The following is a 27,116-nucleotide window of genomic DNA, read 5'->3' as shown; positions in this document are numbered from 1 at the left end:
AATGACAACGTCACTTGGTTGTCTTCTTTAAAAAAAGAATATAGTTGGAAAGAGAAAACGAGAAATTACTTTCATATAGTTATTGGTAAAAAAAAAGTTTTTGGTAATTTTACAAATTTCTACTAAGTTCTTGGTAATTTCATTAGTTTATGTTTTCTTGGTAATTAGTATAGTTCTTGGTAATTTCATTAGTTTACGTCATTGTCATATTTTAGTAAACTGATTCCCGAATTCCTCATGGAGTCGTTCAAATGAGGGGGCTGAGGGTGACCGGGGCAGTGACCCTAGGCACCGTTGCTGAGGGGGGGGGGGTAGTTTTCCTTGATCAAAATTTTCAATTTGATTCGTCTTTTTTGCTTAGATTTCAGTCGGGAGGGGGGCTTTGATTCCTCGTACATAATGGAAAGGAAAGTCAAATAGCCCCACGTTCTTTCAACTTGATTGGTTATCCTGTGTAGAAGTTTAAGCCAGTGAATTGAAAAGAAAATTGAATCCCACCTGATTGATTCTGCTGTTTAAAAAAACAAATCCAAAATTTATATTATTTTAAAAATATAAATCCAAAATTCTTTCTGCCAGTAAAAAGAACGAAAAGGCTTTTTCGTTCTTTCGTTCTTTTTCGTTCGAGAACGAAGAACGAAAACACTTTTTTTACGAGCAAATTCTCTGCAAAGCAAACAAGCAGAATTCAGCTTTACACTAACTTTTCTTTACAACAAATACACTTTACAAGAATTCTTAGTAAATTATAGTTTAATTATAGCAATAAATGATAATAAATTATATTCTTAGTAGATTATAATACACTCCCCTTCTTTCCGTTTTTCAAAACTCATCACAAAAAAGTATTTCGAGATAGCCCTAGCCAATAATAAAGCAAAGAAATTAAATTCTTTAACAAGGATATATTAAAGCATAAAGCACACAAAAAGACAAATACAATATGAATATTATACGTGATAAATAAACTATAATAGCCATAACCAAGACATCACAACCAATAATCGATTTTATATATTATTAAAGGTACAGCGTAGCTGGAGGCAGGGGCGAAGAAAGAGGCATATAATTTTGTGTTTGGAGGTTGAATTTGGGTTTAATTGTGCTTGTTGTTTTGTCTTGTCTTGCGTTTAGGTTTAATCTCCTAAAATTCTTAGTCCGGAAACTCAAGACTATTGTCGAAGGTAACCATAAAGACCTTGAAATACCTTGACAGGTTTTCATTGAAATGTCCCATTTTTGTCACAAGACAATATTTTCCCATGGGTGAAATGTAATAAAAATATATATTCCATAGGTAATAATAATAATAATATATATACATATTATTATTATTATTATATAATAATAATAATTAAATTAATTATTATTAATAATAATTAATAATTAATTAATTATTAATTATTTATTATTAATAATAAATTAATAATTAATAATAATAATAATATATATATATATATTATTATTATTATTTATATATATAAAAATAAGTTGTCTGTCTATCTGTCGAGTGACGTCCGTGTTTGTCTCAATTATTTCATCATATATCAATTCAAAAACGAATGTATTCAAGACGATGTAGCTGAGTTGGTAAGGCGTTATGTTCTAGGTTCAAGAGGTTCCAGGCTCGAACCTTGTCTTTATCATTAATACAAAAGAAGGAAAAAAACTAAAAAAGGTAAAAACTACAAAAAAACTAAAAAGAAAAAAAAAGCAAAAAAAGGTAAAAAACTAAAAACTAAAAAAGAAACAAAAAACTAAAAAAACTAAAAAAATGTAAAAACTACAAAAAAAAACTAAAAACTAATAAAAAAACTAAAAAAGCTAAAAAAACTAAAAAAACTAAAAAAAAATAAAGAAAGGTAAAAAACTAAAAATACTAAAAACTAAAAAAGAAAAAAAAAACTAAAAAAAGAAAAAAAAACTGAAAAATAAAGGAGAAAAAGAAAGCTAAAAAAATATAATAAAAATAAAAAAAAACTAAAAAAAGGTTGCTTCGCGCGTAAGTCTTTACGCGCCGAATTAGTTACGCGCCATTGTAGTTGTGTCCCTGTGTCCCACCTGTGAATATCATATAAATAGATTGTCAAGTTTACCGACTCTTGAACATGCAACATAGAAATTTTCCATGGGAAAAACAATCCGTATTCCGATCTACACCTCATTATTCTAATGATTGCCCTTGAGCTTTGTTGATGGTGATTGCTAATCGAACATTCCCTGTGTCCCCGTCGTCATTTATATATCCCCCTGTGCCCCCGGCGTCCCGTTGTAGTTGTGTCCCTGTGTCCCGGTCGTCATTTATATTCCCAGTATCCCGGTCGTCAATTGTGTCCCAGTGTCCCAGTCTGTAATTTCTCTTTGAGCATCCCGGTCGTCATTTATATTCCCTGTGTCCTGGTCGTCATTTGTGTACCGGTCTGTCATTTATCTTTGAGTGTCCCGGTCGTCATTTATGTGTCCCGGTCGTTATTTGTGTCCCAGTGTCCCAGTCTGTAATTTCTCTTTGAGTGTCCCGGTCGTCACTTATATTCCCTGTGTCCCGGATTTCAGTTTTCTTTTTTTCCTTTATTTTTCAGTTTTTTTCCTTGTTTTAGTTTTTTTTTTCTTTTTCAGTTTATAGTTTTTTTTAGTTTTTTATTAGTTTTTAGTGTTTTTTTTTTCTTTTTAGTTTTTTCTTAGTTTTTTTTCTTTGCGTTTTTAGTTTTTGACCTTTTTTTAGTTTTCTTAGTTTTTTTAGTATTTTCTTTTTAGTTTTTTTTGTAGTTTTACCTTTTTTTAGTTTTCTTTCTTCTTTTGAATTAATGTTAAAGCCAAGGTTCGAACCTGGAACCTCTCGGACCTAGAACCTGGAACATAACGCTTTACCAACTCAGCTACTTCGGCTTGAATACATTCGTTTTTGAATTGGTATATGATGACTAACTTCGTGACGACATACAGCTCAATCCTTATAATGACTTCAGTCGACAGACAGACAAATAACTTATTTATATACATATATATATATATATATATATATATATATATATATATATATATATATATATATATATATATATATATATATATATATATATATATATATATATATATATATATATATATATATAATAGTATTTTGTAAAGTATAAAATTCCACTTGAGAGGGAGAATACAGTGCACGAAGACTTGATCAATGTTCGGTGCATTTGATGCAAATAGATATTCAGTATCTACTTAGTGGGATACTATAGATACTATAATATTAAAAAAGTCTGAACTATGTCTAGAGATAAAAGAAATAAGTCTAGAGAAGACAAACCTATGGCCAGAACTAGGGAAAAGAAGAAAAACAAAAAAAGAATATTTCGCATGTAAAAACAAGGTGTCTTTAGCATAAAAAAAACTAAAAGGAAAAGAATATATATAAGAATAAAAAATTGTTCTTTTTTTGTCAAAGTGGGCCAGTTCGACTTAAAATCTTTTATTAGAATGTCTAATATGATAGATATTCAGCATCAGACTTCGAAGCTTATGGGAACGGTTCTAAGGCGAACAAAATAGGAAATAGCCCTTATCTGTTCAACTCTATTCGTATCATTTACTTCCCTCATTCCCTTTCCCCCCAGGAAATTTCAAAATATTTCGCGACACTTTTGAGTGATCACATGAGAGGGAGGACACATTGTTTGATGTTCGGTATATTTTACCCAAATTGATACTGATATCTTCTTACTAGGATACTACAGTCACTTTAATATTCAGGGAGTCTGATACTATAGATGTTAATTAACGGGCTTTAAAGTTTACGGAAACTGTCCTTAGGCAAACGAACTGACGAAGATTCCTTATCCATCTCACGACAGCCTTTGCTTTCCTTACGCCCTTCCCCCCCAAAAAAAATCCCAAATGTTTCGCGTTACTTAAAGTTTTAAGTTTTCTGTGAAATATATACAGGTGGAACTTTAACCGAAAGGAAGAGATAAAAATTTCATTGCATTCATTAGTTTCAAACCACTGAGCTCATTCAAGTCATTGAGAGGTATTACCTCTACTTTGTCTTTTAGAACGCTATAAACTTCTGTTAAAAAATGAAAATTTAATATTTTTCGCATTTTTGCATGTTTGAGACATAATTTCAACGTTTTATCAATCTAAAAGAAAGAAGAAAATTTAAAAGTATAATTATGCATGGATGAACTGGCAGCATAATTCTTGTCTTGTATTGAAACACAACACCATAGGACTGTGAAAAAAGGGATATTTTGAGAATAGTGTTATATTGCGAAAATTGCCTTTCCCCAAGACTTGGTTTCTTATGGAAGGAATATTATCCCATCAAAATTCCTGTGCCAAAGCATTTCTCATTCTTTTATCTTTGCAAGTAATCCCACCTGCACCGAGGGAAGAGGGAGTGAGTTAGTCAGATTGACTTGCAAGAAAAAAATAGAGGTGACATTTCCATATTTGGCAGAGAGCAAGGAGTTTCATCAGAGGGGGTAAAACGCAAAGCCATCAACAAATTTGGAGAGAGAAATCAGCGTGCGCAGCTGCTTTAGCCCCATGCAGCTTAGTGCTGCAGTGATCTGCTTTAGCCCCATGCAGCTTAGTGCTGCAGTGAGCTGCTTTAGCCCCATGAAGCTTGGTGCTGCAGTGAGCTGCTTTAGCCCCATGAAGCTTGGTGCTGCAGTGAGCTGCTTTAGCCCCATGAAGCTTAGTGCTGCAGTGAGCTGCTTTAGCCCCATGAAGCTTGGTGCTGCAGTGAGCTGCTTTAGCCCCATGAAGCTTAGTGCTGCAGTGAGCTGCTTTAGCCCCATGAAGCTTGGTGCTGCAGTGAGCTGCTTTAGCCCCATGCAGCTTAGTGCTGCAGTGAGCTGCTTTAGCCCCATGAAGCTTGGTGCTGCAGTGAGCTGCTTTAGCCCCATGAAGCTTGGTGCTGCAGTGAGATGCTAGTAGTTGTATTAATAGGGAAAATACAATATAGGAAAATAGGGAAAATAGGGAAATAGGGAAAATAGTCAAACTGTTCGCAAAGGGATGGACAGCAGGGCAAATTTACTTAAATAATTTTAAGTAAATTTTGACCATTCCGACTTAAATTACTCTGTCCTATGCACCGAGGGGTGAGGGAACTCGTCCCCTTTGATATAGCCTGAAAGACGATTCCTTAGTCAAACTGAAAAACTACGGCTTAAAGATATTCTTTTTTCGTTTTTTACCCACTCCCAGGAAACATGCTTTAACCCTTACTCCCCTCCCCATGATTGGCTCTATTAATCAAAGGAGTTAATCAAAAGAGTTTATGTGAATCAAATGAGCTCCTAAAAACCCAATGGCTATCCATTTAAATTTTGCTCCGAGTTTTTTGTATATATAAATTGAATTGATATATAAGTTCACAAGAACACATACCTACGAATAGGAAGGAAAGAAGGACAGATTTACCCCTATGTTTGATACTAAGGTCCCACCATCATCTGATAACAAATAAATAGTGCAGCAAAACAGTAATATTTCCATGTTATCATTTTTTTTCATGTTTTCCCCTCGCGAAAAATTTTAAGCTGAAACATAAATTCAGTTTTTCGTATTTTTGGCCTCTTCGTGATCAACAGTGGAATCAATTTGAATATTTCCAGGTTAAAAATTTGAAAAGGAATTCGGAAAAACTGAGAAGCAAAAAACAATACCTTCAAATGAACTGGAGAACATGACTTCCCGACATTTCTAGTGTCAAAATAAGGATGATACAACACAAGATCTAGATAATCCTCTTTAAAAAAATACATATTACAAATTTTATATTTTTTTATGATTAGAACATTTTAAAAAATGAAACGTTTAGAAGATGGCAAAACTGAGATACCTCCGACGCGATAAAAATTACTTGTTAATGGAGCCAAAAGTTGCCAAAACAAACACTTTATTGTAATATAAAACTGTCGTAAAAATAAATTCTCTCACTGTATTTCTGAATATACTTAAATATTACATTTTTTTTTTAAATTAGGATATTTTCAAAAATGGAACGTTTAGAGGATGACAAGACTGATACACCTCCGACGCCATAAAAATTAGTTGTTAATGGAGCCAAAAATCGCTTTCTGTTAGTTTCTTCAATGAAAAATACTAAAAAAGTGCATGTTTCATTGAAATACCCCCAAAATAGTTGCTTTTCGAAATTCAGCGAGAGGGGGGGGGGCAAAAAATCTAGATGGAACATACATTTGCCCCTAATTGACACCACTGGTTAAAAAGGAAATTCTTCAAAAGAATAGAATGATGATACTGAAGGAATACTTTAGTTAGAATCTTCACTAAAAGAGCTAAAACTTATATAAAAAAGGAAAATTACTTAAAACAAAAAACTTCAATTCATAACAAATGTAAAGTATGAAATTATCACGAACGAAGAGAAAAATGATACAGAAACGACACGCTGATTAAAAATCTTTACGAGGAGGTCATCTTGTCGAAACGTTAATTTTTTTTTTTTTTTGCTCATCCAAAAACATCAGTATTCAGGAGTAAAGCAGGAGATTAATTTCTGCAATAAACGAAAAAAAAACTTTCAAATGAGGTGTTGCTCGGGGAAATTTGAAAATCAAACTTGATTATAAATTTGATTATGAATTCAATAAAATATGATAAATACATTTTTCGAAAATATACAGAAATTTCTTTTTCCACAGTGGGGTTGTTGGTTAATGATAAACTATTTTTTTCACTATTAGGTTTTTATACACTGTTTTTATTCAAAATTTTCACCAGGGCGTACCTAGGATTGGTTTCGGAAAATCAATCCCCTCCTCTCTTCCTCCCCCGCAAAAGTGATCCAGCAAATGACAACCACAATCACATTAAAATAATTATTATTTCCCCCCTCAATAGGGAAATGCAGCAGGTTAGTTTTTATTTCATGAAATTCCGCTTCAAAAGCTGGAAGGTACCCTAATTCCTTTATGAAGATATCATATTCATCGCTTTAACCTGTGCTTTTAAAGATTAACTTTTCTTTTTCAAACAATTCACGTTAACGAACTGTAATGAAAGTAAGAAGGGATTCGGCCCGATAGTAACCGAAACTCTAAAGAAAGGAATTCAAAAGCCCATCAAAAGACATGAGCCTGAGAAAATTTACTTGATTTTCGAAAAATAGGGGAGACACCCCCAAAAATTCAAGCGATTCTAATGAAGATGACACCATCAGATTTTGAATATAGGAGAGCCCTAATGTTGTGGTTTCAAACTCTTCTCTACACAAATGTAGAATTTTGCATTTTTTGCCAGAAGAAAGATTTTGGATGCATGTTCATTTGTTCTTATTTCCCATGTAAGATCGTACCGACCGATGGTCCTAGTATACTGAGAGATGGCTCATTTGGACGTAAACTGGATTTATAATGCCCTTTTTAAATGACTAACAACGTTAGAGGGCGACCATCACCCCTCCTACACCCCTCAAAAATTATCCGAGTAGGCCCGAGTGTTAGGCCATTATATAGCTGAGAATGGAGAATTCTACTCAGATACAAAACGTCCGAAGCCAGGGAAGCATACTCAGCTCAAATCTTACTAGCATAATTTTTCATTTCCACGTTTACAGTTTCTTTCAGGTTCGCTCCAATAGGCATGCCCAGGTATGTAAGCCTACTAGCAGAAGGAACCTCAGAGCCGGATAGACTTTTTGAATTTTATTCCGTTTGCAGTTGAATGTTAGAACAACTATTTCATCAGTATTAAAGCTCAAACTAATGTGGTCGTACTCTTCTTGGAGAAGCTCAGAACTCGAAGAGCATCCTTGGAAAGTGCAGGAAAGGTTCAGTAGGTCATCCGCAAAGGTAACTAACGAAAGATCAACTCCTTTGAAGATAAATGTACAGCTCAAAGTATCCTGAGCACCTGTAATACAATTACATAACAAAACTAGAGAAGTCAGAGCTCCTTGGCGTACACCTTTCGGGATCGGAAATAATTGACTACCGTCTTTAATTCCAGTCTTCAAATTATTATAAATGCATCTCAATATACACGAATCAAAAGTTCTTGCAACATCGAGTGCGCACATGGCCAAGAAATAACCAGATTCTTCAATATCCTTCAGCATATTTTTAAGCAGATAGAGAGGTTGCTCTCTACCTAAGCCTCAGTGGTACCCAAACTGGCGAGAAGGGGCGGAACAATTTTCTTAAATCCATCTTATCAAAAATGACTCAATGAGCTTGAAAGTAGTATACCAGACGGTAACGGGGCGATAAGAACTGCACAGAGAAGCGTCTTTTTGCCCTTTTTAAGGATGGGAGTTATTTGTCCGAGTTAAAATTGCATAGGGATACACCACGGACAAGGATCATCTGGAATAATAGTGCTAAATGTTGCTCAACTAAAGAACCTGCAAGTGTTTTGCTGAAGTAGAATCAACACCAGAGGAAGATTTTTTCTTTAATTTCGGAATCAGAGTGAGCAGCACTTGGCGACACAACCAGGAAAGATTTCGTCTTATTTGAAAGAATAGTGCTGTTCAAAAAGTGAACAGCACTTGGCGACATAAACAGGAAAGAGTTCGTTTTATTTGAAAGAATAAGGTCAAGCTGTTTTTCAAAAACTCATCCTTGCTTTTGTTGGGAGCACTGAACTCCCTCGCGAAATATTCAGACACACTAGTACTCAGGGCTTTCGTAGGCTTGCTATACTTCCAGAGTTTGGAGGGGTCTGCAGCAATACAGATCACATTTTCTGGATCAGTGTTGACATATGGTTTTTTAGTTCCTTGTTGAATTTCCGTTTCGGGCGGAGCCTCAAGTCATTTACTAAGCCATCTCTTGGGCGACCCAAGTCGTTCCAAACCACAAGCCATAGCTAGGCTGAATGTCACGCATTCACTAGAACTCTGTTTTTTTTTTTACCAATCTTCTAGCTGAGACTTTTTACGAACACGTCGAAGAGAAACGGTGCTTATTGCAGCACATTTGAGCGTGTGATTTATTTGTGCCAAGTAGGAAGTAAGCTCAGTTGAGATACTCTTTCACACTTTTTGGCAGCACAGCACGATCTATAAAAGATTGAAAGGCACTTTGATTTTGCTCAGCATCTCGTCACAGACTTTACTGAAAGACTCACTTGATACTTTTTTCTAATCTCAGTAGAAAAACCAATTCGATTCTTTATTTTGGGCCATATAGGTGGAGAGGAGTAAAAGCAAGTAGAGATAGGAAGGTGGTCAGAATAGAGTCCTTTAATGAAACTTTGATATCGTGACTGCCGAACGAAGCAACAACAAGGCCTAAGTTAGAAGTTGAGGAAAGCGACCCAAAGTGTGAAAAGTTGTCACTCTTATGCCATACACAAGAGTCGGGAAGAACGCAGCCCCAAAAGATTTGTGACCAAAGAGACATTGTGTTAGTTATATCTGCATTAAAATCTTCACTGATGATAAGAGGTTGAGAGGCAACTTTTTAAAGAAACCTGTCTAGAAGCTTGCAGGCAGACGAAAACCGTGAATCAGGCCGTTCCTTGTTGGAACTTATAGGCAGATATACATTAACTACTACATGATTTTCAAGCTGTCCCTAGAACAATATGTCTCTAAGAGGACTTATTCCTGCACAGCTCCCAGGGAAAGGGATGTTAAGCTATACAATTTACTCACTGGAATAACTCCCAATGGAAAAGAAAGTTGTCAGGGGGACTTTCAGAAAGAAATTCTACACGTGGAACAAAGGGCCCCCATTATTAGAAGATTCAATAGTCATCTAAAACCCTCAATAAAAGACTAATGGCAAATCAGATTTTCAATTATACCTGGCGTCACGAAATTAGGAATTTAAAAAAAGGATAGAAAAGCCGTAAGTTGTGCAGCTTGCCTGTTGTTTACATAGAGTATTTGTTATTTGGAAATATATGGAAATTTTTCTAGGGAGAACTTTCCATTGAGGGGTATTTTCCGTAAAAAATTCTCCACTGAGGGGAGGCGGATTTCCGGGCATGATCTGAAAACGATCAGAGAAAAAATTAAATGCAAGTAAGGAAAATTTCTTAGGAGGAAATGTCCGGGGGTATTTTCTGCAAGGAGGAAATGGTCCGGGGAGAATTCAAGCGGGAACGAATTTTATATGGGAGAATTCTCCGAGGAGAGATTTTTCGTGGGAGAAGAATTTTCCGGGGGATATTTTTCACGAACAGAGGAGGCGGATTTCCCGGCACGATTTGAAAAACGATCAGAAATAAATAAAAGAACAAATTTTTATAACTAAAAGTAAGGAGTCCAATTAAAATTAGAATGAATAGAAATCATAACCCACGTGGGGGAATGACTGCCCCTTCTTCAACCCTCGCTCATTACGCTAAAGTTAGACTCTTTAGCCCAATCCTTTAAGAAAAACTCCTGAAACACAAGGGACGTTTGATTACAATAAGAAGTTTTGTAAAGCACTAAAAAACTAGCGTAACGAGCAAGGGCTGAAGAAGGGGCAGCCCCCTCACATAGAGAATAATTTCTGTTCAGGTATTTGTCTGAAATATACCTAAATATGATAAAAATAAAGTACTTTAGAAACAAATTTGGGCTAAATATTTGCACATTAAGGGGGGGGGGGGGTTGGTAAAGTATATCGGGTCTGCATACAAAATGTATTAGGTACAATTATTCTACATATTATAAAGTAAGAATTATTCTCTAACTTCACATTATCCAAACATTTTACTCGCCTCCCTTCCCTAATACGCAAATATATTTCCCATCTATTCTGTCACTTCTCTTTTTCTTGTTTCACGCTAAGCTGAAAGAAACTAACGAGCAAAACTGGTTCGACAGTACGTCAATGAATGACCAACTTGAGTGGTCGGCGCTATAACAGACATGTACCTCTGTTCGTTTTGAGTTTGAATGCTGCTCCTCACTTTCAGTTGAAAAAACTCTTTTTGTCAATTTAATATTTAATAAATTTAAAATTAAAACTGCAATGACCTTGAAGCAGTACTTGCTACATAAAACAATAAAAAAATAATTTTTTATAGAACACAAGTAATAGCCGATGAAATATAAATGCACCTTCTGTTCTTTGCCCTTTACTGCTCTGTTCCTGCTGTTTACTGCTTCAGTATTGCCATCTATCTATTGCCGTTTACTGCTTTAAAATGCCATCTATTCTAAAGATGGCATTTTAAAAAGAATTTTGATAGATCATTTAGTGCTTTATAAATTTCTTCTCTATACTTTACAGTGAACAAGAAACCGGTTTCTTCTGAGTATTTAGGGAATCCCCTTTCAAAGTTAGATATTCGGGTATTGCTTTTGCTGGTTTGTCTATCGTCTTATCTGATTTTTTTGGTTGATTATATATATTTTTCTTATGTACATTTTTTTTCTTATTATCACTCCACATTTACGCAAAGGTATATGTGGGTTATAATTTAGTAAATTATTAGAAAAATAACAAAAAAAAAACAGGAAACCAAACCGAAAAACAATTCAACCAACAAGGTTTACAACATGGGAAAGTACGATTAAATAGGTCAAAGTTAATAGCACACACGGACAGCTCCTCAAGTAGCATAACCCACTTTACCATTATAGCCCCGTTCTTTAGGACTAAGATCTTACTTCTAAGATGTTCCAGTGATCTGCACAGATTACCGTACTTTAATTCATCATTATTCTAAGATCTTACAGCGACTGATAATAGCAAAAAGTGCATAGAACGCCATTTTTTCGCCACATAGAGTAATGATAAGAGAACTTTGATGATATACTCATCATTGTTCATAGAATCACTGATCAGAGTAGAATGATAACAGACGTTTGCAAAAGAAAAGTGTAAGAAGTACGATCTCAGTCCTAAGATTTCCCTTAAAAGCGTTCTTTGTGGAAAGATGTAAGATCTTAGCACAATGATGAGCAAAAGAACGGCCTTTATATCTAGAGCATTAAAATTCTATAAGCTTTTTGTTCTTAAGCAATAATGGCGAGTACAGTAAAAATTTTAAGTAGCGAAAAGATAAGGCACGAAGCGTTCGGATATCGTCATCAAGAAAAATTGGAAACTAGTCAAGTGAACATAACACAAAGTTATTCGTTTTTGGTTGTGTTTATGTTTTTTGTTAATGTTTTTTGATTATGTTTATGGTTATTCGTTATGGTTATGTTTATGGTTACATTCACTTCTGTTTACTAATATTTTTGAGTACATTAAATTTTGTTGTAGTGGCTTTATTTTTGTTTTCTTCACTTGTATACAATACGCATACCAGAAAATCCACACACATACTATGCAAATATATGCATGGAATTACACATACACAACAGACATGCTCTATACCACTGAAATCTTAATCAATGACAAGTATAATTATTTAGTTTATTACAATAACATTTTTGCAATCATCATTAAATATATATCAAATACTATTAGATAATTTATTGAATAATTTAATCAATATTTTAATAAATTGCTTAAAAACTAATCATTTATTTATCAGTCATTTTAATTATCCAATTTAAACTAACATCGTTTAATACTGGAGCATATTCAGTAATTTGATATATTATTTTATATATTCTATGCACAAATAATATTCAATTATAAGTAAAAATCCTTGCGAGAAGAGCATGCATGTAAAAAAAAAAATGAAAATTATTGCACAAAAACAAAATTCTTAAATTCATGCAAAAAAGTCAAAATATGAAATCATCTCAAAAGAATAGGGAAATTCAGTACATAAAAAAAACTATAGTAGAGCTAAAATCTTTATCAGACGAGTTTCAAACAGTATAAAAAGGAAAATTATTCAAAAATTATTCAGTAGAAGAAAAATTCTTAAATTCATACAAAAAAAAAACAAAATACGTAATTATCTCAAAAGAATAGGGAAATTTTCCCTCAATTAAAACTTCACCAGAAGAGCTTTGACCGGTATAAAAAGAAAAGTTATTCGAAAATTATTCCACAAAAGGAAATTTTTAAATTCATACAAAAAAGTCTAAGTATGTAGTGACCTCAAAAGAATATAAAATTATATAAAAAAACCTTATCATATTTAAAATCTTAATTAAAAGACCTTCTATTCAAATAAAAAGAGAAGTTATCCAAAAATATTAAATTCATACAAAAAGTCAAAATACGAAATTAAGTGAAAAGAATAGAAAAACCATGTGAAAAACTGAACTATAGTCAACAAGTTTACGAGAAGGGCTTCAGACCCATTAGTTTGAGTTGCAGTACCGGACTGTTTCACATGTTTTCACAGTGGGTCAAGCCGAATTGTAGCAACGATTTACGACTACATTTGCATCTTTTAGCAGGATTTTTTTAATACGTTTTGCGGTAATATTTAATTTTGTTTACTTTTTAATTTATAAGAGCTAAATTTACACTTAAAGAGAAATTATTCAAAAATTCTTAAATCCATGGAAAAAAGAGAAAAAACGCACTTATGTCGAAAGAATGGAGAAATTATATAAAAACTATTCTACAGTTAAAATCTTCCTCAGAAGCACTTCACCTCAGGAAGAACTTTAATTCATATCCAGAAGAGCTTCAGTCCCATTTATTTGAGTTGCAGTATCGTCAATTGTCACTGTCTCAGATGTGTTTTCGTCCAGAGGTTCAACTCGACTAGATAAATCTGTGTTTCCAAGCTACAAAAAAAAATATAAATATATCCAGTTCAGGCGCATAGAAATGAAAATATACAAAACGAAATGAAAGGTTACGCATAGAAATGAAATGTTACATAAAGGACGAAATGAAAATATAGAAAAAAGGGTATAGTATTCCAAATAAGACAGTGAAAAATAGAAAAAAAAACGACCCCTTTTTCACTAATAAAAGTCCACACATTTGGCTTTACGCCCGGAAGCCTTTATTAACAGGAGTAATAATAACAGTGAGAACTAATCTAAATTAAATAAACAAAGGAAAGGAGAAACACAAACAATAAACATTTCAAGGATATTCAATGTGATAATGTTCACCACCGCAATCGCAACAAATCAAAAAAAGTTGGACAGATTAGGTCATCACAATTCATAAGGCAAAGCACACAACCCAATGCAAAGCAAAGCACATACCACAGTGGAAAGCAAAGCACATATCACAGTGCAAAGCAAATCACATATCACAATGGAATAAAAAAAAGTTTGTTTGAATTGTTGCTATTGTCTGGTAATTCGGACCTTTACTAGTGAAAAAAGACTTTTTTTTGTTATTTACCTGTTTTGTTGTTTTTTTGTTATTTTTTTTTATTTTTTTGTTATTTTTTTATTATTTTGGAATACTATGCATGTTTTTCAATACTTTCATTCTGTTTCACTGTAAATGTAAAGGCAGGGTGGTCTAGAACATTACTTATAAAATCCTTTAAGGATTTTATTGACATTTTTAATCTGGTTATTTTTGGAAGATGTGGCATAATCTAGCAGGGTGCCAGCAGCTTTATTATTTAAAAATAAATAAATTATTATTTTTAGGGTGACCCCTTGAGTTCCCAGAGATCTACGAACAACTTAATATTATTTTCATATTAATACTATTTTTTATTGTTATATTTATTCACATTATACTTTTATATTATTTCTATTTTTTATACTTTATATTTTTTTTGTTGAATAAATTGTTATTTTTTATTATTAGTTTTATATTTTTTTTTTAAAGGAAGATTGTTCAGGTTTATAAAATGTCATGAAGTGGTAAAGAAAGGACCGTAATTTAATTTGGTTTTTTACTAGATAAATCTGTGTTTCCAAGTAACAAAAAAATAATATGTTTAACGAGCATTATTTTTAACATAATACTACCAGGATACACAATGTTTAACTGAGAATTCTTTAAACTTGAACAGGAAGTGTAATAAAAGTCTATTTATAGATTCCAATTATACCCATTATTTTTTAGAAGATGGGAGTAGTATTAGCAAACAAAATCAAATCCCGAAAACAATAAATAAATAAATTATTTATCTCTCACAAACTTCTTAAAACTGATTAGAGTTGGGATCGCAAAATTCTAAAAGGATACAATCCATTCCTCACATCCATTTTCCGGTCCAAAACATTCATCATTTAATTTAGACAAGCCCTAGGATTGACATATAAAATGAAATCGACACTTTATACAATAAAACTAAAACTACCACTAACAGCCCATCACAGCCTAGAGCCACTTAGGCCAACACACCCTAGTAAGTAAAATACTAAAACAACTACCCCCCTCATCCCAATTCAGCATCAAGCCGCTTAGGTCAACAACCTAATCTGTTCAACGCTTCATTTTTTATTCCTTTCCATGAAGATTAATCGCCTTATATACTTTTCTATGGCCTCTTCCATTCTGATTCGAGGATTTCCTTCAGGCAACTCCCCTCCACTAATAGGCGTCCCTTTTACAACCATAATCTCCAAAAGAAGGATACCACATTGGACTTTACAGTCCCTACTGGTGGTATTATTCTAATTTTCTTGGCCCTTCAGCCAGGAATTGCAATGAGGTTTGAGGGCCAATCATCCTGTGCTTTCGTACACCCTTCCTGTTTACCTTCCCCAGATTTCTCCAGGAACCCATTTAGAGCTGGGTCAAATCTGGCTGAGCTTACAGAGTCACGCCACTGACCCCCATCCCAAACCAGAAATTGGATACGCTAGAATTCAAACCCACGCCCTCTAGGACAAAGGATCTTAAATTCAGCGGACCAATCCACTTGGCTAGGACACCCACCTTCTCCAAGCTGTTCCATTTACAAAATACTGAGAATTTAGAAATTCTTATAAATTTACAAAAGTTACACGAGAATTCCAAAAAAAAACACAAAATTTTGAGCAACTATTGATTGCAAGAGCTATGAATTGGGGTGATTTTGGTCATTGCATGATTTTTGTACGAGATTACAAGCATTTTTTGTCAGTTTTAATAATCTATTTAATTCTGAATAGCTTTTGTTTATTTTTTTTTCCCGTATAAACATGAATTTCACCAGGAATTTTATGACAAAATCAATAAATTTTATATTTTTAATAGTATTATTATATTGTTCTTCTACATAATATAAATGTTAAGTTTTGCCAAGATTACAGGAATTTTTATCAACCAGCCCGGTCGGCATCAAAGCAGGATTGGAGCAGAACGATTAAGAATACGTGAAAAAAAACACATCCTAAAAAAAAAAAAATCCTAAAAAAACACAGATAATTCAATAAAAAAAAGAAGAAATTGAAACTTACAGTGCTAATGGAGCCTTCAGATGGGTTCTGAATCCTACTCATGACGTCCTCACTAATTTCCGTAATATTTGATGTCGACTCTCCAGCAGCAGAAAATAGCTCCGATAGATAGCTCTGCATTCTCGGGAATGATGGAGTCTCTTGGCTATTACTTGGTTGAAGATGGCAGAGGCGCTGAGTTCTGGCTAATATCAGAAAATAGGATAAATATGCATGCATTAGAAAAGAAAAAAAAATATTCTTAGACCACGCTGCCCCTCTATTTATAATTAAAATGCAAATAAAATATAACAACGACCGATATTTTTAATTAGGATAGGGAACGTTAAGAAGGAAACATTACATCATTTTCACTTCATTTTAATTGACATGAGAAAAATTTCATCGCCATTTTTTCTGTTTTCATTGTCAATTCAAGTGATTTTATTCCGTGTTAGGACCGCTGATTTCTTTATGATGAAATATCTTTCTGAATTAATTATTGAGGTTTTGCCCCCTTTCTTAGTATTACAGTCCTCCGAAAGGCAATTGCACTCCTTATTTGCTGCAAAGCACGTTACAACGTGCTTTAGCACGTTGTAACACGTAACGTGCTTTGAAATCAGTTACGTTACGTAATTTCGTAACGTTACAACAGGCGTAAACTAGCCAGAGTCTGCAATTCATTCGCTCTTTCGCATGTCATTGCTCTTTCGGTGCACATAAAGGAACAACTTTATGTGCACCGACAAAAAAAGTATAAGACCTATGTATTTTAGCTATACGAAATTTCTCTTAGGAATTCCCCTATGGCCTAGAAACAGGCAGCTAATTGCCAATTATGGTTTGGCTGAGACCCTGGAGGCAGCTGGGAGTCGCTGCGAAAGATTTTTTGAAAGGCTAGATCAGTGTCCTATAGTCTCCCAGACAATGATTGAGTGCTAGTTTATTTTTTGTTGGTGTTCTAGTATGTATGTTGTTTTGACTTTTTTTTTTATTTGCTACTGGGCAATAAAAATGTTCAAACAAAAGAATAAGCAAGTGTCACTTATTTCTTTCATCATTCCAACATTATCAGGTTAAATGTGCAAAGGATTCTGGTACTCATTTGAATGAAAATCAACAAATTTTAGATGACACTGGTATAAAAAAAACAACACTTCAGTTATTAGCCTCGTTTTAAGACTGTGCACTGGTAAAGGACTGAGGCTATATAACCAGGGGTAGATTCAGGGGGTGGTTTCAGGGGCATATTCGCCCCCCATCAGAAATTAAAAGGTGCATTGATTATGGGGAGGGGGAGGGCAAAAAATACCATTTTTGGAGCCAAGTTTCGTTGAAACACCTCCCAAACTCTAATTCTGTATCCGCTTCTTTCTAAGGCTTAGTCCAAAAAGAATAGACATTTTAGTGATTTACTAACAGTGTTTACAGATACACTAACAGTTTAGCGTCTGATGACTTCATAAAAAGAAATATGTTAAAAAAAACAATTAATTTGCAAAATTATGGGATTAATTTGCAAATTTATTTCATAGCAAAGGTTAATTACAGTTTTTTGTTTTCAAGAATTATTTTAGGCCATAATCTTGTTTACACAAAGCATGACTAGGTAAGCTTAAAAAAATATTGATAGGTTAAGTAGTCTAGTTGACTTAACCTGATAGGATTACTGATGACAAATTTCTTTCTTTCTTGAATTTCTTACTACCTGAAAAGATAGTGTGCAGCAGTTTTGGGTCAAACAAAGTCGCCGGTGCTAGATGGCGCTGGTCTTTTTTCCCAACAATGACGTCAGTTTCCACTCTTGTAAGCAGGTGGTTTTTATACTTCATAGAGTTTCCCAACCAGGTTCATCTAATTTGAGGATACAAAACACAATGAACAGGCTTACGTAAACAAACCTCAAATAATTCAAGAGCTTAAAGGAATTATAAAAAATGCTTTGCATAGACCAAAGGAATTAAGGATTTTATGAAAACAATTTTGAATAAAAGACTTTCACTCGATCTTGGCGGAATAATCTCCACAAAGCAGAGACGCGACTTCGGTAACTGGGGAGTTTTACAGAAAAGTATAATCGCAGCTGTACTGGAATACAGAAAGGAAACACTCTTAAGAAAGGAAAATTCTTCTTGTACTTTTTCTTGTTTTGTATATCGTTCCATCCTTGAATCATCCGTCATTACTACACAGAACAAAGAACGTAGAGGTCTCTGCAGTTATAAAGCAGCCTCACATCCTAAACAAAAAGCAGTTGTCGTCCTCAAATGATGTGGGAAGAGGTCATACGGAAGAATTGAAACGAAATTGGAATTCATTGGAGGGGGGTAGAAAGAGAAGCTTTGAATAGATTCAAGTAAACCTATGGCGGAGCATACGTAACTGCGTTGGCCCCAGATGTCTTGTTGCTACAGTGGGTTCTTAGTAGTACTAGTCATATCCATTGAGCTATGGTAACTATACGGTCCTAACTAGCTAAAAAGATTAAAATGAAACTTTTAAGACTTTTTAAATTCCTTCATTTAATTATTGGCAACCCTGGAGGGTCTGATATTAAAGTGTTCAAATCCAGAGAAGTAGCTTACAAGACAAAGACTAGGCAACTAAGATGAAATAAGTTATTTACGAATATCACTGTGGCAGGCTACTAAAGAATTCCGCGACCAATTATACACTGACGTCAGTTATGGTAGCTGACGTCAGTTACGTTATGACGTAATAACTAACGCGTCAGTTATTTGAGAGGAATAAACAGTACAGAACTGAGTGAAAAAAAGTTTCATGCTTTGAGTTTAAAAAGAACAAGAAGAAAATGTAGTGGGTAATTATGAAAGGAAATTGCGAAAAACGTAATTTCCAGAAAAAATGAGTATACACAATGTATGCTTATCTTTTATGAGAGACAAAGGTAAAGGATAAAAAAAGGTAAAGGATACGGCATTAGACTTTATAGTCCGTACCGGTGGTGCTGATCTCCGTTTCTTGGCCCTTCAGCCAGGAAGTGCAATGGGGGGTTGGGGGCCAGCCATCCTGTGCCTTCGCACACCCTTCCTGTTTACCTTCCCCAGATTTCTCCAGGTACCCATTTAGAGCTGGGTCGACTCTGGCTAAGCTTACAGAGTCACGCCACTGACCCCCGTCCCAAACTGAAGAATTGGGTACACCGGGATTCGAACCCGCGTCCTCTCAGACAAGAGATCCCGAATCCAGCGCACCAACCCATTCGGCCAGGGTTTAAAGCTTATGTTTAAAGTGCTTGAGTTGAGCAAAAAGCCAGAATGTAAAGCTGACAACCAAAATTAACTATTTTAGCACTATATGGTAATAAACCATTTAAAAGAAACCATCAATAAGATTTATCCAGCGTTGAAATTTTTAACATAGCAATAATTTACTTCCATTTGTTTTAAACTGAATGTTCTTAATTTTTGCTGAAAATAATATTTCGATGGTATTTTAATTGCTTAACTATCATTTACCAAAAATCATTTCTTGACTGAATTTTAAATAAAGAAAAAGCCAAAGAAGTGTTAAAACCGTGTATGAACACAACCCCGTCCTTAATTTGGAAGTCCCAGGAAAATGCAAAGGGGCATATATGGGGCAAATGCACACAAGGGGCAACAACCAAAAGCTCTTTTCCTTTTAGACATTTGCATTACCTAATTTTAGTGCCGTGAACAGACTTGCCACTTTCTCCTATTTTCAAGCAATTTGAAAAAAAGACACTGAATAAATATCGTGTAACTGCTTGATAAAACCAATTTCTTGGCCAAAACAACTTAACTTAAAAACAATTAAGACTCCCAAAGAACTATAAACAGTCTAAAGTGCACAAACCTCTTCTTGCTGAAGCTGAGCCATGGCGTCCTAAGAAAGAATTTGGCCTCTGAATCGTATTTGAAGCCCTCTGTCGGTTAGCAATACGACGAGACCGAGCAGGGCGGACAACCTGAAATCGAGAATATTTTCAAAACTGGCATTCTAAAATAGCCAATAAAATTATTGTAAATAATATAGAACAGGAAATAGAAAATCATAGAAAATATAGTAAATAATAGATAAGAGAAATCAAATAATAGTGAATAAAATAAAATAGCAAACAAAAATAAAAAGACAACGGCAAGAGAACCTTACCTTAGACCTCAGTTCTGCCTGTGCCTCCTGAGGCACCCAAGGCATTAAGAAAGAGCCGCTAATTTTCCCTCATGTTTGCTGCTGCAGTGATGTCCTCTCATTTCGGTAGTACGGAGGTATGCAGGTTTCGTAGATCCCTTTTGTAGGTCCTGTGCAGTGTATTTCTGGGTCTTCCCCGGCTACGACTTCCTGGCGGTTGCCAGTGTAAAGCGGCTTTTGGGACTCTAAGGTCATCCATACGTAGGACGTGGCCTAAATACCTCCACCTTCTGATTCTGACGATGTCGGTTATTAGAGGTTGCTGCGTCATTTCACGTGTGGACTGGTTTGTCATCATCTGTGTTCAGTGTATGTTCAATGTTCCACGAAGACACAAATTTTCAAAAGCCATAGCTCTTCTCTTGTTCTTCATTCAGTAGCCATGTTTCTGCTGCGTAGAGTAGTATTGGCATAACATTGCTGTTGAAAAGGCGTAGCTTCAGGCGCAGAGAAAATCTCTAAGATCTCTATACTTGACGTAGTTTTGTGAGAGTCCTTAGATAACCACCCACAAATAATGAATGTAGCTATTTAGTACTCAGGGATGGGTAGTTAACGTTGATAATCAATTATAGGTAGTTGTTGTGGTCACGAGTTTCATTTCAGGCAGGGTAGAACTCTTTTTGGGACAAGTTTTTAACTACGGAAAAGGTCATTTTAAAGTTTTCAGATAAACGATTATTTTTTACACTTCCGCTGCTCTCCCTCTGCATAAACTACTGGCGTTCTCAAAACAAGAGGGCTGTACTGTGGGGGGTAGTCAATTTAATTTCAAATTATACAGCCTATGGTCATTCTTATGCTTTCAAGATTATTTGAAAAAATAATAGTCCAAATAGGGCTAAATCCTTCTATTAGACAGTGAAATATAATGACAAAAATACCTGTAGATATTCAAAAATAATTATAAGACAATTCGAAAAATTTTCATGGTTCTATAAAAAATTTTATGATTACAATTTCTTGACTATGGTTTTCTATAATTTGGGAGGTTCTTGTCGAGCTTGGTCGGTAAAAGGGTATTCGGCTTCTGCTTTTAATAGAATCTTTCGGCAGGCTTCTCTCACTAAGGTCGCAGCTCGATGAGCCCTGACGTAATCACAACACAATTCCAAGTCAAGTTCTCTGATTTTTTTATTACCTAATATATTTGAGATTTATATAGTATATAGTTCGAAAATTAGCTTGATATATATATATATATATATATATATATATATATATATATATATATATATATATATATATATATATATATATATATATATATATATATATATAGATTTATATAGTATATAGTTCGAAAATTAGCTTGATTAATATATATATATATATATATATATATATATATATATATATATATATATCATGAAAAGAGAAATCCCCAATGCTACAGCACAAACACACACAAAAAAAAAAAAAAAAAAAAAAAAAAAAAAAAAAAAAAAAAAAAAAAGAGACAGAAGGAGAAAAGGAAGACTGTTTTCCTAAATTAGTGATTAATATAGACCAGCACTTGAATGAGGCCTTAACCCTACTCATCCATACAATCACATAGGTCAAACAGCATAGCCATACATAATCAACCATAAAGAATAATCTATGGACAGGCAGTCATGTCGTCAATAAGTATAAGTCGTCATTTACCAAACAATAGAAAAAATAATATAGACAAATAATTCAGAGGCAACACCCAACATAAGGGCTCATCAGGAGAATACACTGGCCTATATAGGGTTTCGCCACTCTAAATTCTTCCACTCTATATATATATATATATATATATATATATATATATATATATATATATATATATATATATATATATATATATATATATATATATATATATATATATATATATATATATATATATATATATATATATATATATATATATATATATATATATATATATATATATATATATATATATATATATATATATACATATATACTACAGCACCAAGCCCCCTGGGACCAAAACAGCTACGCACCCTCGTTCTCCATCCCAACCTATCCAAAGCCTCCCTCTTTACACCCTCATAAGAGGTTCCTTCCTTAAATTCATCCTCACAGCCTCCTCTCACCTCATTCAGGGACGACCTACTTTCTGTACGCCCCTAGAAGGGTGACCGAAAAGGATGATCTTTGGCAGTCTGTCATCCTTTACCGCAGAGGTGTCTCAACTTTTCTCTTATTGTAGCCCTAGAAAGCGGGATCAACCACCTTTTCCATACATCTTGATACACATGTATTAAATATACTTCGTCTCTGTCACACTTAAAGATTACATCTGACATTTTAAGATTCCTGAAATAATCGCCAAAAAATCCTTTTCTAAGCAAGAGTAGATCAGCAATGAAATGTAGATGAAAAAGAACAAGGTATGATTAAATGTGCGTTGTCCAGCTGATATTATCTCTAAGAAAAGATTAGAAAATAGTTTCTGGAAATTATCTCAGTATGAAAATGCCCGATGCAGCCTTTGAACTTGAAAGCAGCAATGTAGAAAAAGAGAATACCCTAGTTGATCTAGGTCTCCTCATTTGCTCCCTATCGTCGATTCCCTGTCTTTCCCTCTCAGCAACATGTGCAGCAAACTGGGCAAAAACACGGCCAGCCGTTTGATTCTCCTCGTCCAGCTGAACCGGAGGAGTCAACAAAGAGCTTTGAAAATTTGGGGGTAGCAAAGCCGCCAGTTCCTGAGCCGTGAGATGACGTAGTGTACCTTCAGCTTGACGAATAGGGGTTCTCGCCGGTTCTGCAGCGGATAGCAGATTTATTCCATCATTTGACTCCTAAAAATAAAATTAAAAAGGGATAAAATAAAGATGGTTGGAAATTAAACTATTTGAGGCAATAAAATCTGTATTTCACACCTATACACAAAGGAAAGGGGGGACACTTTTTTAATTTTAAAAGTAGTGAGGAAAAATGTGTGAGTGTTCGATTTTTTCTAAGAACTATTTGTCAATTCTTTTTTTAATCCCAAAACTATTTTTTTTTATTTCGAAAGCATCTTCAATAAAAGAAACAGTTTGAGGAGAAATATCTATTTATTTCTTCCGAAAATAAAATAAAAAATACATTGAACAGTTTCCATGAGGGAAAGTTCAAAAGAATTTTCTTCAATCACACAATCAAAAAAATCCATAATCTCCAGTTACATTACACAAATTGCATGAACATGAGAAAAACGCAAAAACTAATGCTCATATTAAAAAGTAGAAAAACTTCCCGGTTAGCTGTTTCATATTTCGGTTTATTACAATCCTAATCTAATTTTATCATAATCCCGATATGAACATATTCCATATGTCATAATGCCATTCCAATGTCAATCGTCTCAGAATGTCATTCCAAATGTCATAACCCTGAAATGTCAAGAGTTTCACATTCTATCCATATATTTCGATGATGTTTTTTTCGATAATTATTCGCTTTTGCATTTTTTTTTAATGAATTTTAAAGATGTTTAAGCTTAGTGGCTTGCATAAATTGGTAACCATAGTGGTTATTTATTTTTTGATATTCTAAGTTTCTATTTAAATTGCGCGCACACATAAAATTTGAATGAAATTTTGAATAAAAGTGACTATCCGGGACGTTTTTCCCCCCTAGGATTAGCCTGCTTTTGTGGGTTTCAGCTAATTCCGACAAAATTTAATCTTAGTCTCCTGCACAAACTGGTAGTCATAATAATAATGATAAGTAATAATAAGCAGGGGGATTTTCCCTTCTAGACCCCCTCTCCCCTAGATTTTGAAAATAATGTTTTTTTATTTCAATTGCAAAATTAAAAAAAAGTACAAAAATCCCCATCCCCCTGGATTTTGAAAAATACAACAATTGGTCTAGTAGGTTTAAATAGATTTGATTAACAGATTATAAATAAAAAACATTTAAATGAAAGAGATGGGTCATAGAAATCTAAATGTATTTATGTTTTTCCAAATTTTCCTATGTGTGCGTGGTTTTTTTTATAGCACAATTCGTCCCTTTTTGAGTTTCTAATGAGTTTTACAGGGTTCATGTTTAATGGTGAGCATAAATTGGTGACAAGGGGTATAAACTGCTATGAAAAAGGTGTAGAAAGCTGACCAATCAAGTCAGATATTAATTTTAGTAAAATAAAAATATTAAGACGCAAAATACAAAATGCGAAGTTTTGAAATATCACTTTTTGCTAAGATAAAAGTTTGGAAATTAACTGTAAAACAATCACACATCCTGGTGTGTAGGCTTTGAAAGGAAATTGAGAAATAACCACTTCCTAGCTTATATACGTCTGTGGCTTGGAAAAGAAGTGGTTGATCTACGGTATAAAAGATACATTTTATGGTATCGAGTAACTTCGATCTAATTATTTGCTGGGTTGACCTCTCGTCCTTTTTACTTAGGAATACCTTGGAATATTGCAAGTGCCTTAATCTATATGTATAAAAATATACTGTTTGTTTTTTTGTTTCTTTGTTACAAAAAAGAAAAAAAAGAAGAACTGACAAAGAAAAAAAACCTAAAAAAAGAAAACCTAAAAAAAAGAAAACCTAAAAAGAAGAAAACCTAAAAAACATAAAAAAAGAAAAAAGCACCCCAACGCTGCGCGCTGGGGCGCGCAGCGCTACAGCAACGCCTCGCAGGTGTCAGCTAGTGTCGTATATTTTGTAACTGTAATATTGTATTCGTGTTATGCTGTAGGACGAACAGTCCCCGTGGTATATATATACTACCAGATTCCTGCACCGTTGTGTGATGATTTTAATAAAAGTAATCATACTATACCAGACTGGTAATTGGAAAAATATTTGTGTATATTTTAACAAGGGGTTACAACAATTCAAAAACCTTAAAAAAGAAAACTAAAAGTTAGAAGCTTAATTTCTCCATTGACATATTTCCTCATAAACCAGACACTGAAATTAAAAAGGAAAACATAATCATCTATTCTTATACAGCGTCACACCAAATATGACATCATCTTGTATATGAAGATGTATTTTTTGTCAAGAACTGCATTTTGTTTTAATATCATGATTTTAATACTTGCAATAGACACTAGATGAAGCAATTTCCTTTCTAATGAGCCCTTAAACATCTCTCTACAATGTTTCAGCGTCCCGCTAGCAGTGACACACACAAACACACACAAAAAAAATCGAATAAGAAATTAAAAAAAAGACGCAATGCTTCCCACCCAAAAAAAGTGATGTTCCTTGTTACTCAAGACAGGAGACTGTAATCCTCCTACATGTTTTACCATTTTTTGTAGGATTTAGGGTATTTTTCGAATCTCCAATTACTTTTTCTCGTAACAAACTTTTATAATTAAGATTAATCAAAATAATAGTTACAACTCCCGGATCAGCTAAAAATGATGATTTTTCATCCCTTGACGGTATATTTTAAACACATTTTTAAATGTTCGGTAACTATGGGCTAGGATTCGGTCTTTACTATGTTAATCCTAAAGGGGCAAAAATGATGCATCTGACACTACAACATGAAACAAACAGCAAAGCGCTCATCACAATAGTAAAAAAAAAACAAAAAAAAAAAAAAAAACAACGAATGTAATAGCGTTGCTCAACAACACAATGACGTCACACCGGATGCAATGGCAAAAAAACACCCTTATTACAGAAGGTTGTTAAGCATACAAAATATTAAGAGGTGCAAAATAATTTTCGATAATGATCACAAATTAATGTTTGAAATTCTGGCCATTTAGGATAAATTTACACTAAAAAAAAACTTAACAGAGAATATACTTTGTCATCCACAAAATGCACTTAATGCTAATTAATGTGCTAGAACTTTCTAAAATTTAAGATAGAACAATCTAAAGCCTATGGACAACTATAGTAAGAAAGAAGACAGACAGGTCGATGCATCAGCTGATGGGCCGTTGCCAACAAGAAATAAAGGCAAGGAAGGACGATCAGTAAAAATACCATTCCCTAGGGACGAAAATGGTCTTTTTCCTTTCAAATTTGATGGCAAAGCAGGGAAGAACAAAAAGGATAACCTCTCCTCTACACTGCATACTACGTTGCAGCAAAGTGATATCTCCCATGTTAAAAATAACGATATACCAGCTAACGCACCGTTGTCAATGAGACATTTCGCAGAATCATTGGAGATTTTGCTTCCTTGTAACGAAGAAGGTACTAGGTCATCTAATTTCTCTACAAAAGGAAGAAAGAAATCCGCAATCTTGTCACCAACACATGCTATTACATCGCAGCAAAGTTACCATGAACAGAACCGTGGCGTATTAGATAGAACAACGCTAACAAATAGTTCACTTGGAGCAAAAGGATCGATCAAAATGCTACTTCCTAGCAGCAAAAGGAGCACTGTGTCTTTGAAGGTCGCTGGTAAAGACGGGGAGCAAGGAGGTGAATTACCAACTCTGCATGGTAGAACATTGTTGCAAACTAACAAATACCCTGAGAAAAATCAAGCACCCTGGAAAACTTCAATCACATGGCAGGTTAGGAATGAGAATGACCTTGACCCCCTTAAGTATATTAATCGAAAGGTCATTTCATACGATTCTGATGATGAATATAATCCAACTGATCTAGAAACTTTTTAAGAGCTAACGAAATTATGAGACTAGCGTTTCGCTGTTACCATTGCCACCAAAAAATCAGCAAAACGTTATTTATTAGCAGCAATAACGGTAATGTATTTTCGAAGTTTCGGGATTCCCCACCTACACTAGATAGCACATCGACGGAAACTAATAATTAACCAG

The 27,116-nt window shown here is 34.1% G+C and overlaps 2 protein-coding genes across 5 annotated transcripts in view; both read right to left on the bottom strand.

Annotated features, from left to right (window-relative positions):
* Window positions 1-3,127: 3,127 nt before the first annotated feature.
* The window catches only part of LOC136029965 (serine/threonine-protein kinase 40-like), a 75,424-nt gene continuing 51,435 nt past the window's right edge, over window positions 3,128-27,116 (bottom strand). For all 4 annotated transcript variants that reach the window (XM_065708523.1, XM_065708524.1, XM_065708525.1 and 1 more), the window contains 4 exons: window positions 22,879-23,154; window positions 20,018-20,129; window positions 16,196-16,380; window positions 3,128-13,618 (listed from right to left, as the gene is read on the bottom strand). In XM_065708523.1, coding sequence (XP_065564595.1) covers window positions 13,496-13,618; window positions 16,196-16,380; window positions 20,018-20,129; window positions 22,879-23,154 — 696 coding nt within the window. In that variant the 3' untranslated portion in view covers window positions 3,128-13,495. The remainder of the gene's footprint in view (window positions 13,619-16,195; window positions 16,381-20,017; window positions 20,130-22,878; window positions 23,155-27,116) is intronic.
* Window positions 4,473-4,907, bottom strand: LOC136030608 (uncharacterized). The gene has a single exon (XM_065709676.1). The coding sequence runs from the start codon at window positions 4,905-4,907 to the stop codon at window positions 4,473-4,475; it is 435 nt and encodes a 144-aa protein (XP_065565748.1).

Source organism: Artemia franciscana, chromosome 8 (genome assembly GCF_032884065.1).
Source record: "Artemia franciscana chromosome 8, ASM3288406v1, whole genome shotgun sequence".
Taxonomy (NCBI): Eukaryota; Metazoa; Arthropoda; class Branchiopoda; order Anostraca; family Artemiidae; genus Artemia; species Artemia franciscana.
Note: the sequence above shows the minus strand (reverse complement) of the source record. Positions and strands in the feature narration are given on the sequence as shown.